Source organism: Mastigoproctus giganteus, chromosome 4, assembly GCF_048544385.1.
Source record: "Mastigoproctus giganteus isolate SK-2022 chromosome 4, ASM4854438v1, whole genome shotgun sequence".
NCBI classification, from domain to species: domain Eukaryota; kingdom Metazoa; phylum Arthropoda; class Arachnida; order Uropygi; family Thelyphonidae; genus Mastigoproctus; species Mastigoproctus giganteus.
In genome coordinates this window covers 147,929,549-147,942,471 of record NC_143578.1, presented here as the reverse complement: position 1 = coordinate 147,942,471, position 12,923 = coordinate 147,929,549, and the positions used below count along the sequence as shown (strand labels likewise).

At 36.3% G+C, this 12,923-nt stretch overlaps 1 protein-coding gene across 1 annotated transcript in view; it reads left to right on the top strand.

Moving 5' to 3' along the window:
* LOC150087120 (twitchin-like) overlaps nt 1-12,923 on the top strand; it is a 3,511,780-nt gene that overhangs the window by 2,920,085 nt on the left and 578,772 nt on the right. Inside the window, 1 exon segment of the mRNA XM_090372971.1 lies at nt 7,663-7,701. Within this exon segment, the coding sequence (XP_090229097.1) occupies nt 7,663-7,701 (39 nt within the window).

Below are 12,923 nucleotides of genomic sequence, written 5' to 3'. Positions count from 1 at the left end.
ATCCCTTGTTGTGGAAGTTGATAGCCTAAATAAATTTAAGGCTCAGCTGGACAGGTATTTCGAACGAACGGAGGGGTGAAGTGGAAGATTTTTTCTTTTTTATGGCTGATGCTGCATAAGCTTGCTTTCTTGCATCATATGTCTCTATTAATGCTAATGCCAGAGCCAGTAACCAGGAGGAGAAAAGCTCTCCCTTCCAGGGCGAAATGGAGCAAACAGATCCTAAGACCAGAAATCCACTGGGTGCATGGAAGAGACCCTTACAAGGCAAAAACAGTTGGAGCCTGATTTTGTTGCAGCTAAACGTCAAAAGACTGACATAGCCAAAATCAGAACTCCAACCTTTCTTATACTTCACTCAACTGAAGAACAACCTATTGGCAAACTATCGCCATTTCTAGTGCAAAAATGCCTAGAAAGCATAATAGGTACCCCGAAGACAGTTCATCGCATAAAATCGGGAGACTTACTGTTTGAAGTTGCCCCTGCTTGACAGTCTGTGCAACTACTAAAACTAAAAAATTTTGGTGGAATATCTATTATTGTTTCACCACATATTTCCCTGAACACGTCAAGAGGTGTCATCACCGAATGGGACCTCATGAACGTGTCAGATGAAGAGTTACCACAGGAATTACAAGATCAAGGAGTAATCTTGTAATTACACAAACCAACTGCCAGCGGGCAGTTGGTTTGTGGAATAGACTTCCATCACTTGTTGTTGAAGTTGATAGCCTAAACAAATTTAAGGCTCAGCTGGACAGGTATTTCGAACGAACGGAGGGGTGAAATGGGAGTAGTGGTTGTGTTTTTTTTTTTTTTTGGCTGATGCTGAATAAGCTTTCTTGCATCATATGCCTCTACTAATGCTAATCAATGTAAGAAGAATATTGACAAAGAAAGAGGGCATATTGGTTCCCGCTCAGAACATAATACTCACTTTCGATAACCCTAAACCACCAACAGCAATCAAAGCAGGTTATCTTAATTGCCGTATTAGAGCATACATTCCAAATCCTTTATGCTGCTACAAGTGCCAGAAGTTTTGGCACTCACAGCCAGTCTACAGAGGAGCAGCTGCCTGTGTCGCATGTGGGTCCACTGCGCACACGAATACTGAATGCACAGCTACAACACCTAGTTGTGCAAATTGCAGAGAAGCACATCCGGTGTTTTCTAAGGAGTGTTCTAGGAAGTGTTTCTAAGGAGTTTTCTAAGTGTCTCCTTTGGAAACGTGAAAAAACACATACAACGATACAAAACTGACACAAGCAACCAAAAGACATATATCAATTGCAACCCAAATGGTGGTAACCATACCGCCAAGCAAATCGCTATCTCAATGGGCAAGGTCAGTATTGACCACTGTACCAGTAAACCAAATGACAAGCAAACAGAGTAAAGCCATAAATACTCCAATTACTGTACAGCCAGATGCCTCCCCACAGCAAAACACTAAAATAACTGCCTCTCCTGATGCAAACCAAACAGATTACATGGACTTAGAAGATAGCTCACAGAAGATGAGCGCATACTAGAACTATTTACTGATGAGGATATGGACATGGGAAAACCATACTTTCCAAAGAAGGCGAAAGGGAAATCTGAGTGAAACAAACCTTCAACCCTTCAAAAACAAATCGAGGGTTCTACTAAGCCCAAATAATGCTTATATTTCTGCAGTGGAACTGTAGAGGATACCGCAGTAATTTAAATGACATCCAAGATCTCCTCACACAATATGATCCTATCGCTTTCTGCCTTCAGGAAACCAATCTGACCACACATATAACTGTTTCTCTCCGGAACTATATAATTCATAGGCAAGATCATGTTGTATACAACCCTAACAATCAGGTGCATGGAGGTGTGGTATTGATAATCAATGCTCAAATACCCTTCAAACCACTCCCATTAAAAACAAACCTTGAGGCAGTTGCAGTGCGAGTCAACATTAATTTTGACTTGACTATAGTCTTGCTGTACTTGCCACCTAATCAAAATATAAGCTACACCAACCTAGAAGAACTAGTGGTACAACTTCCTCAACCCTACTTCATTCTAGGAGACCTCAATAGTCATCATCCTTTATGAGAAAATCAAAATATGGACAAACGAGGACAAATTATAGAAACGTTACTTGTCCAGCACAATTCGATTACTCTCAATAATAGTGCACACACCAATACGCATTTACCTACAGGATCTACCTCAGTTATTGATGTCTCGCTATCCATGGACGGGACATGGTTCCCACGAGCAACTACTCAACAAATTGCTGCATTAACTGCACTGTATTGACTTGGACTTATTGATCCTACATTTCCAGCATGAAATGGACCTGGACTTGCTTCTTGAATACTCAATCCTGACCTAGAGATGGAGTATGCACCAAAAATGGCGAGCAGCCCTCTATACATTATCCTATGGATGCTAAAATATGATTTATCTGGACGGGTCCCAGTTCCAGTGAGCGACCTCCAAATTGGCAGCAAAACTTGGCGCACACGGACATCAGAGAAGAGGAGTTAAAAGACTAAGAACATCACGTCAACAAAAACTATCTATAGTTCAGCAAGACCTAGTGCCCTTCGCTGGCTTGACCCTATCCATCATAGTGGAATACGCATTGCTTTTAGGAGCATATCGCACGTCTCCAATACATAGCTTATATGCTGAAGCACACGAACCCCCTCTCTCGATCAGGCGACAACAACTGATACTACATTATGCCTATAAAATTAGATCTATGCCAGAACACCCAAACTGGCAGATACTTTTCACATCACAGCACAGCACAGCACAGCAGGTTATACCAAAACTGCCCTAATTCTAATCGTCCTTTGGGTATGAGAATAAAACACCTCTTAGAAGAACTAAATTTAACCTTATACAATGTGGCACATAGCCTCCCATCCTTTCTTGCTCCTTGGAATATCATTCCACCCTCATGTGACTTACATCTACATGAATGGAATAAATCTACACTGCATAGAGAAAACTTCTTGCAACTATACCATGCAGTAGTGGACCAGTTTCACAGCTTTTCCTTAGTACATACTGGTGGATCAAAGAATGATGTCCACGTTGGAATCGCCGCAGTTTTTCCAAACATCACATTAGCTTATCAGTTGTCATATTAGTTCAGTATATTTTCCACCGAACTAATAGAAATTCAGGTTGCACTGAATCATATCGAGTCTTCTGATATTAACAACAGCATAATTTTCACAGATTCTTTAAGTGCACTTCAAGCACTAAAAAACATCATCAACATCACCCACCCAGTCGGGAAACGAATAGTCAACTCTTTACATACCTTATCAGAACTTGGGAAAAACATACACTTCTGTTGGGTCCCAGGACATATGGCAATTCCTGGAAATGAACTAGCGGACAATGCTGCCAAATTAGCTCACCTACCACCCGAGAGCAAGTGGAAAGTGCCTCATCAAGACTATTCACCAATAATCCAGGAAAAATGCATGTGCCAATGGCAGTTATCATGGGAAAATCAACCTAACAATAAGCTTCGAAGTATCAAGCCAAACCTTGAGCGATGGCCTTCCAGCTTCAGTTCAGTCCGACATCAGGAGGTAATATTGGCTCGTCTGTGAATAGGTCACACAAATATCACTCATGGTTATCTTTTAAGAGGAAAGATACCCCCTCAATGTCATTACTGTAATACAATGCTCTCAGTGAAACACATTCTGGTTGAATGCACAAAATATACAAGAGAACGCCAGAATCTTTGCACTCCAGCCACAACAGAAGATCCTCTTACACTTACTTCACTTTTAAATAATGAAACAAATGTCTCAAGCATTTATAACTTTATCAAGATGATTAAAGTATATCACCTCCTTTAGTTAGTTAAAAAAAATTACTTTCTGGTTCCTTTTTTCCATTTTCTCTATTTGAGAAGAAATGGCATGCATAGTTACTATGTATGGCGCACTATGGCCATAGTTGCTGATGCGTCCAATAAATCCCGAAACAAACAAACAAACAAACAGCATTTAGTGGGCATCCAGTGGGCAGTGCAGTGTTGAGTCAATTTGGGATGAAATAAGCACTGAAAAAAACAAACTCTGAGTAGAAGTCTGTTATAGGCCTAATCACTGTGATAGAGTAAGCCAGTAAATCAGAAGTTGCCCCATTTGGGGGGGGGGAGGTTTTTTTCGGATTTTTTTTTTTTAGGAGCATTAGCAACTAAGGCCATATTGCTCCGGGAATATGCGGTAGCCATTCCATGCGGTAGCCATTCCATGGGGGGGGGGGAGGACTTCAACTTTCTGGCTACAGATGAAATTTGTGATTAATCACTCGCACACTAGCAAGACTTTTGAAAATTTATAGGATGATTGTTTTCTACAGCAGCATGTTAGAGAAATGAGAGAAAACAATACTCTTAATCTCATTATCAGGAGCAACCACTCATGAATTATAATCTGCAGATAAAAGACTCATTATGTGGCCCTGATTACAGTGTATTGATGTGGGATTTACTTAAACAAGTAACTACTCTCAAAGGCAACAGAAAGGGCTTTTGCTTTTCTAAAGGTGACTACAGTTGTCCCAGTCAGTTTTTTTTTTTAATTTTATGCATTAGGGCCAGTTGATAAAGTTACAAATGGCAAATTATAAATGGGAAACATTCAGGCATGTAATCGCAAAAGCTACTAGGCTTTTTATACCAACTAATATATATTGTTCAAGGATGTCCACACAATCTATGTGGATTTCAGATGAACTGATCACACTTGTGTCAGAGAAAAAAAATGCATGAGATGCATATAAACTATCAATTGACACACATGCCTACAGTGACAGAAACGGTCCACAAATTAGGTTAGGAAAGCTGCGATGAGAAGTCTCTGGCAAAGAATGCAAAGATAAGCAGCAAAGACTTTACCTTTGTAAACACTTGAAGAAATGGGATGCATCACATTGGTCTGCTACATATAAATAGTTTAATTGTTTCTGGCAAAGGGAAGAGGTATTTTGCATTGACATTTACATATGAGGAATATTTTGCTAATGGAGATACCAGAAGTCTATATCAAATTCTAACAGGAACATGAATGATTTTGTTATAAATGAGAGAAAAGTGAAAGAGAAATTTTAGAAATTAAACATAAAAAAAAGGCACCTAGGGTGGATAGGATCTATCCAATTATATTAAAAGAAGGAGCAAAAGAAGAATGCAAAACTTTTACCATGATTAAGAAAGCATCCTTGAATTTAGCATAGTTCCCAATGGACTGAAGATGAGTTAATGTAAGCCTAGTTCACTAAGAAGGGAGGATCAAAGGGTGACATAAGTAATTACAGACCTATTAGTTAGCATTAGCAAAGGCACATGATGCAAGAAAGCAAGCTTATATAGCATCAGCCAAAAAAAAAAAAAAAAAAAAACCTTATTTCACCCATCCACTTGCTCCAAATGTTTGTCAAGTTCTGCCTTGAATCTATTTAAGTTATCAACTTCTACAACGACAGATGGAAGTTTGTTCCAGCAATCAACCAACTGCTGGCTAAAGGCAAACTTCCGCACATCTATCCTACAACCGTCTTTCCTCAATTTGAATTTATGCCCTCTCAGATTATTCTGAGCAAGAGGAAGAATGTTCAAACTATTCAAGGCTTTATACACCTCAATCAGATCACTTTGCAGGTGCCTAGTCTCCAGACACTGTAATTTGCAAAACTTAAGCCTGTCTTTGTAAGAGCAACCCTTTGTTCCATTCACTAATCTTGTTGCCCTTCTCTGTACTCGTTCCAACAGCGCTGCATCCTTCTTAAAATGAGGCCACCAGACTTGCATACAGTACTCAAAATGTGGTCTGACCATTGCCTTATACAAGGGGATAATCACCTCCTTATCCCTGCTAGAAAAATTCCTGTATATCATTGACAAGACACCATGAGCTACTCTTGCAGACCGTCTGCACTGCAAAGGCACATGATGCACATTTGACTTCTGTTTCAGGGAAAATTAATATTTAAATTATAACTGTAGAATATAATATAATATTATAAATTATATGTTATATATTATATATTATAAAAATGACATTATTTATATTGAAACTGGATTCTTTCCTTAAAAGAGTTAATTGATTTTCATTTTTTCTTTATTATCAGTACTGTGATTCTGCTTTTTCTTTTTTATTGTGATACCAATTATATATATATATATATATATATATATATATATATATATATTCGTTTCAATTATATTGTTTGTTTTTTCCTCACTGTTTTTGTTATAAATAAAAGAAAATCTAAACGATATATTATTATTCTTATTGTTAAACAAAGCTTAAGGTAATGCTTAAAAATATGTACTAAAGACGATCAAGTTTTGATATTTTCATGAAAATTTAGTTCCCTTGAACTTTCTATTAAATGCGTTTTAATTCTCATACTGCTTTCATTATTCTTATACTATTAGTGCATTTAGATGCACTTTAATTTCTAGTGCTTTTATATTTCTCACCAATTTGTGGGCAATATAAAAGCAATGAATAATTTTTAAGTTCTAAATGTATGAAATATGTTTCCATTCATTCAGAAATACGATGTCAATAAAGTTTCTTTAAGAGACAAGTTGGAATTAAGTTTGCATAACTTTTTTCTTTTTTTTTTTGTTATATATATTATATGCGTGATAAAACAGAAATCATGCTCTTTATTTTCTATTAAAAAAAGTACATAATTTTGTTAAAAACTTTTAAACAAAACATTAAATTTTTAAATAACTAAATAAATATATTTCTTATTATTCTCATGATTACTGAAGCCAAAAGAGTCTGAATATGGCTTAGAATGAATTTAATAATAATATAAATAATAAGAATTTCAAGACTTCAATTTCTAAAATTTAATCACACATTTTTGAATAGAAATTACTTAATTTTACGTACTCAGTTTTAAACTTTTAACAGTAAAAGTATAAGAGAATTTAGCTATTGTCCATTATGTGCACCCAGAAGAAATTTTGCCATGGCTTCCTAATACCACTCAGGTACTATGATACAATTGGAATATTCATTTATATCAAACTCTGTGATATATTCCACTCATTGGTTTCTCCAAATCAAGATGAAAAGGTACTATTATTAAGACTACATCATATAAGCTAGGGAAGTCAGAAACTTCATTGTGTGTTCATTTCTCAGTTTGAAACTTCTCATTTACAGATTTTTACCAACAGCACAATCTGATGCCTGTATAGAGGGCAGTTAAAGGAAATTTAAAAGCCTTTAATTTTTCTTCTTGAAAGCATATGTTCCACTGCACTTCACACCAAATTTTGATTAGTGTTCCCTGGAGATACCTTTAAGAATAAAATTAAACACTTAAATTTCTCTGAGTGATTTAATTTTGGGCCATTAGTTGAAAAATTTTCATGCTGTGCATTAGAAACAATTGAGAAATGCACAAACAGTGGTATTTCTAAAGAAATTGAATCTGAATCTGAATCAGAATGTCACAGGTTATAATCAAATCATAGCATGAGTTAGATTGACAGAAAACATGCTGCTTCAGAAGACCATTGTATATTTACTTGTAGCTGACAGTTGGCAATAATTAATTAAATTTTGAGCTAAATTAAAATTTATTCATAATACTATTAATATTTTTATTTAACAGCATCACAAAAAGAAAGAGTTAAAAGAAAGCCTTACATGGGTAAGTTGCAGTAATTTTATTAAATTAGGATTCATTGTGATTTTTATGAAAGGTTATGGCTATTTTAAATATTGTTGCTAACTAAGACAAAAACTTTAATTGCACTGCATTACAACAAACATTTTATGACCTAAATATTTCTGACTTTTAATAACCCTTATGATTTAAGAAAAAAATTAATTGATTGAAATTCCATCTTTTTTGACTATAATAACAAGAAATAAATGTTTAATAGGTTTAATTTCACAAACTTATCTCAGTACTTTTGTAAAATGTTAGCGTTTTTTAAATATTTTTCCCTCTTATAAACCAAGTTCATAAGCAGACTGTTAATATGATACTCTTCAGGGGAAAAAATATGTTCTGGTATATTCTTATGACTCAAACAGAAATAAATAAATCTATTGAACTAAAGCGCTAAAAAACAAATTTGCATCTTTCTATTTTTATCTAGCTTTTATAAAAAAAATCTGTATATATCACTTCCAAAACCAGAAACTGGTTGAAATGATGGCTTCTTTGAAACATCAACATTGTGTCAACTTACTTTGTTTGCTGAGCCCCATCAATGTAAGCAGCTGTACGTGGTGAGAATCCCAACTCAGTGATGCTGTTGGTTCTCCACATATGCATTGTTGCAATCCAATATACTTGTTATGTTTTCAGGCTTGGGAACTTGGCAATAGGAACTTGGCATGTTTGCTGTGTGTTTGTTTCATTCTTTGGAAATAGGGACTGTAGTGATTGAGATACATAGCTGAAACATACTGGTTTGGACCCTACTTTGACATGGTGATAGATTGTGAAATTGCTTGCCTAGGATTAGTCAGCTAGTAGGTTTGTCTGCTAGGATCAACAATACTGTCACCATGCCATCACCATGCCCTATCCTCATGGTCAGAGTAACAGAGGTGCTGTATTCAGGCTACATGGGGTGGGTGTAGTGCTTGAGTGTCTCTAGTGTCCACTTTCAATCACATTTATTGTATGCCGGGCAGTTGAAGTTCTTTATGGTAATTCCTCAAGGGAATGTGAGAATAACTGTCATATTATATTGAAATATTGTTTTTTTTGTTAGTTCATAAAATCAGCATAAAAACAAAGAAAAGATTGAACATTTCATGTTCGATCTTTTCTTTGTTTTTATGCTGATATATGTACTTATATGTATGTGAAAGCATAACTGCAAACAGGGGAATTGGTTTCAGACTCGAAAATAATCTGTCAGATGTGCTATTTCAGTGTCAGAGCATGTTTTAAAGGAGACTTATGAAGGCACATGATGCTGGTTAATTTACTTTTTTTTTTTTGGGCTCCACTTGAAAAATTAAATGTAGAAATTCTAATCCTTGATGAGTATCCTTTATTGAACTTCTTGCTTAAACACAATGGGATCCTCTTCTTCACTACAAATTTCAGGTTTCATTACATCTGCAATGTGCATTTCTTTGAAGAGATGAAGAGAAGAGAATAATCTGATAACAGGAGAGAAATGCACAAATGAAGAGATGCAATGGGCATCTCTTCATTTGCACATTTCTCTCCTGTTAATTAGATTATTCTTTGCAATTAATAAACAAAGCATGAGATGTTTCATTTGTTGCATTATTCAATGCTACAAATCCAGCATGTTTGAAGAAGTTGGCAATCACTTTTCCATCAACATCATCCCACAGTGAAATGCATAAATACATTACATGTACTACATCAATTTTACGTTGTGTTTTGTTTTCAAGCCAGCACAATTTTGTTTAATAGCATTCTCCAATAGTGTTTGTTTTGCACTGGATTACACCTTGATCAAGTGGCTGAAAAACTAATGTCATATTTAATGTCAGGTACTCAATGGTGATTATAAATGGCAATGAGGGGTACAAATATCCACAAATAACCAAATTTTTCTGTTCTCCCTTGTTCATCATGTGATTTAATTCTTTGATCCATTCTTCATAGATTTTTGATGACATCCAATCCTTTCAGTTTGCTAGATACATATTAGTCAATGTCTTCAAATGTTTAAAGCATTGGGGCTTCTGAGATTTGCCAGCAATTAAAAGAGGAAGTTTCTTTATGCAAGACATGTCTACCATGTAAACATATCTTGCACAAAAACATGTCTTTTTTTACCACTACATTTCTCACCTTTAAATACTAGCATTGTATTCAATAGCAACCAAAAAAAAAATTAACAGTTTAGTCAGCATTGATGATTGTCAACAACAAGAAGACATTTTTTAAACAATTCTCTCACCATTCCTTCATAGCTTAGTTTCAGTGTTGATGTTAATGGTTGCATAATTTTTTAAAAGACAGCCCATGACAAGTCTTAAATATCTGGAACCATCCATTGAAATACTTTAATCTTCAATTTTCAGCCTTAGTTTTTAAGAGATTTCCATCTACAGGCTTATTTTCATCTTTAGGTTTATTTCCAATAAACCTACAGTGGGATCTATCCACACTACCATTGAGAAAGGTCCTGAATTACATTTTTAACCCCAGAATCCATCTTCACTTTTTTTTTTTTTTTTTTATTAAAACTCTAAGAACAAGAGGTGTTAGAACCTGTATTATTTAGTACCATGCATGGGTTGAAGGTTGAGAAGGTGAAAGAAAATACTTGCTGACATTAGACGCGAATTTCTGTAGATTGTGATTTTCAGGAAAAATGTATGAAGGAAGGTTGTTCCAAATAACGGAAGTTGAAGGAATAAATGAAGAAGAAGAAAAGTTGGTCTGTGAGTTTTAAGTTGAAAGTAAAAGAATGCTGACCGGTTGCAGCACATGGTTCAGTTGGTTTGGAAGAGAGAGAGCCGGAATTAAAAAAAAAAAAAAAAAAAAAATGGTAAACTGCAGCTATTATCCACCCACTGCAGGATGAAAGCCTTCTCAACAATTCATGTTGAGGGAAAATGGACCACAATCTGCCATGCTGGTCCAGTGCGGGTTGGCAGATCAACCGTATTTAGCAGTCAGGGGCTTGAACCCCATTCTACTCAAAGAGCATGTGCTACCGCACTCCTGCTTCTGCTACGGTGGCCTTAATGCCGCAATTACAGAGGCCAATTGAGAAGAACAGTGCCCATGGAAGTATCTATAGAAAAGGCATGCAACAGAAACAGAACGTCGATGACACAAAGAGTGAAGAGACTGTTAGAGATAAGTCATTAATTATCCTAACTGCTCTTTTATGAATGGAATCTAGAAGCCTGAGAGAGGTTTTGGGGACACCGCCCCAGATGTGGAAACAATATTCCATGGTAGGGAGGATTTACAATTTGTACAGAACAAACAGCTGTTTGGAAGAAAAGTAATGCAGAGAGCGAGAGAGAGAGAGAGAGAGAGAGAGAGAGAGAGAGAATCTCAGTTTTTTAGATGCAGTGGAAGCAATATTAGTCATGTATTTATGCCAAGAAACATTAGAAGTCAGAGTAATCCATGGTAGAGATTTGTGACTTGTTTAAAAATCTGCATGTCATCAAAGATAAGCTTAGGAGCAGAAGGATCCTTTTTTACAAGATATAATATAGGACGGAGTTTAGAGGGATTGAAATCAACTAAGTTATCTTTGCCCCACTAGTGAATTACCTGGAGATCAGCATTCAAGTAACTGGTTGTGGATATTTGAGAAGTTGAAGCTGTTTTTGCAGGACAAGATTTCTCAAACTGGCAGGTTGAATGCAACATACTATCATCAGCAAAACCCTGGATAGGATTTGCAGTTAGTGGAAGAAGGTCATTAATATATAAGAGGAAAAGAGTGGGAGAAAGAACTCAAACTTAGAGAATACCTGCAATAGTGGAGAAGTTAGAAGACAGAGAGCCTTCTACTATCACCTGCAATGAGTGGCCAGAGAGAAAACTGGATACTCAATTACAAAAAACAGCTAACATTAGCAGTGGCATGTGATACAAGAAAGCACACTTATACAGCACCAGGCAAAAAAAAAAAAAAAAATCTCATTTCACCCATCCATTTGCTCCAAAAGTTTGTCCAGTTCTAACCTGAATTTATTTAAGCTATCAACTTCCACAATGACAGATGAAAGTTTATTCCAGCAATCAACCACCCTCTGGCTAAAGGCAAATTTCTGCACATCTATTCCACAACTGTCTTTCCTCAATTTGAATTTATACCCACTCAGGTGCACACTCTTAGCAAGAGGAAGAATCCCATCAGCATTGAACTTGCTTAAACCATTCAAAGCTTTATAGACCTCAATCAGATCACCTCATGGTTACTTAGTCTCTAGATGCTGCAGTTTTCAGAATTTAAGCCTTTATTTGTAAGAGAACCCCTTTTTTTCTCCTTCAATAATCTTGTTGCCCTTTTCTGTACTCGCTGAAGCAACCCTACAACCTTCCTAAAATGTGGCCTCCAGACCTGTATTCAGTACTCAAGGCATGACCTGGCCATTGCCTTATACAAAGGGATAATCATCTCCTTTTCCCTACTAGCAAAATTCCTGTGTATCATTAACAATACCCCATGACCTGCTCTGGCAGTCTGTCTGTACTGCCCTGCTCAGATATATAAACTTCATATCTGACTGCACAATTACTCCCAGATCTTTTTCATTTTCTATCACCCTAAGTGCAGTACCACACAGTGGGTACGTTTCTCTAGGGTTACTTCTACCAATATACAGATAATCTAATAGCCATCAAATGTGCATGCACCAAAGCACATTACATCTGCCATCAGAGTCAGAAGCAATGTCGAATCCACTTTTACATCTTCCATCACCTGGACTACCAATTTCAAGGTTGTCTGGAATAAAGTCCAGAAAATGAAGGGCAGATATATGTTGCATCCTTTGTCAATCCTAGAATATAATTGCAGACTTAACAGCAATTGCTAATACTTGTGGGGAAACAATTGTTAAAGTGATTGCAAAAACACATTCTATTCCCCAGAGTATTGCCCACGAAAATAAAATTTGAACAACAACCATTATTATCTTCTAACAGTTCTGTAGTGACAACCAGCCATTTACATTCACAAATTTAACAGGACACTTTGTCCTTCCAAGCTGAGTGCTGTAGGGCCAGACAACATCCAATATGAAATTGAAATGGATGTTGTCTGGATGTTACATTTCATGAGAATCCGTGGATGCCTGCTCTTTCTTTGCAACAGAATCCATATTGAAGAGGCCCCAGGTGCCAAGCGATTTTGTGATCAAGTATCTCTTGCCAGTAAATTAGCGCTCTTTCTTGGT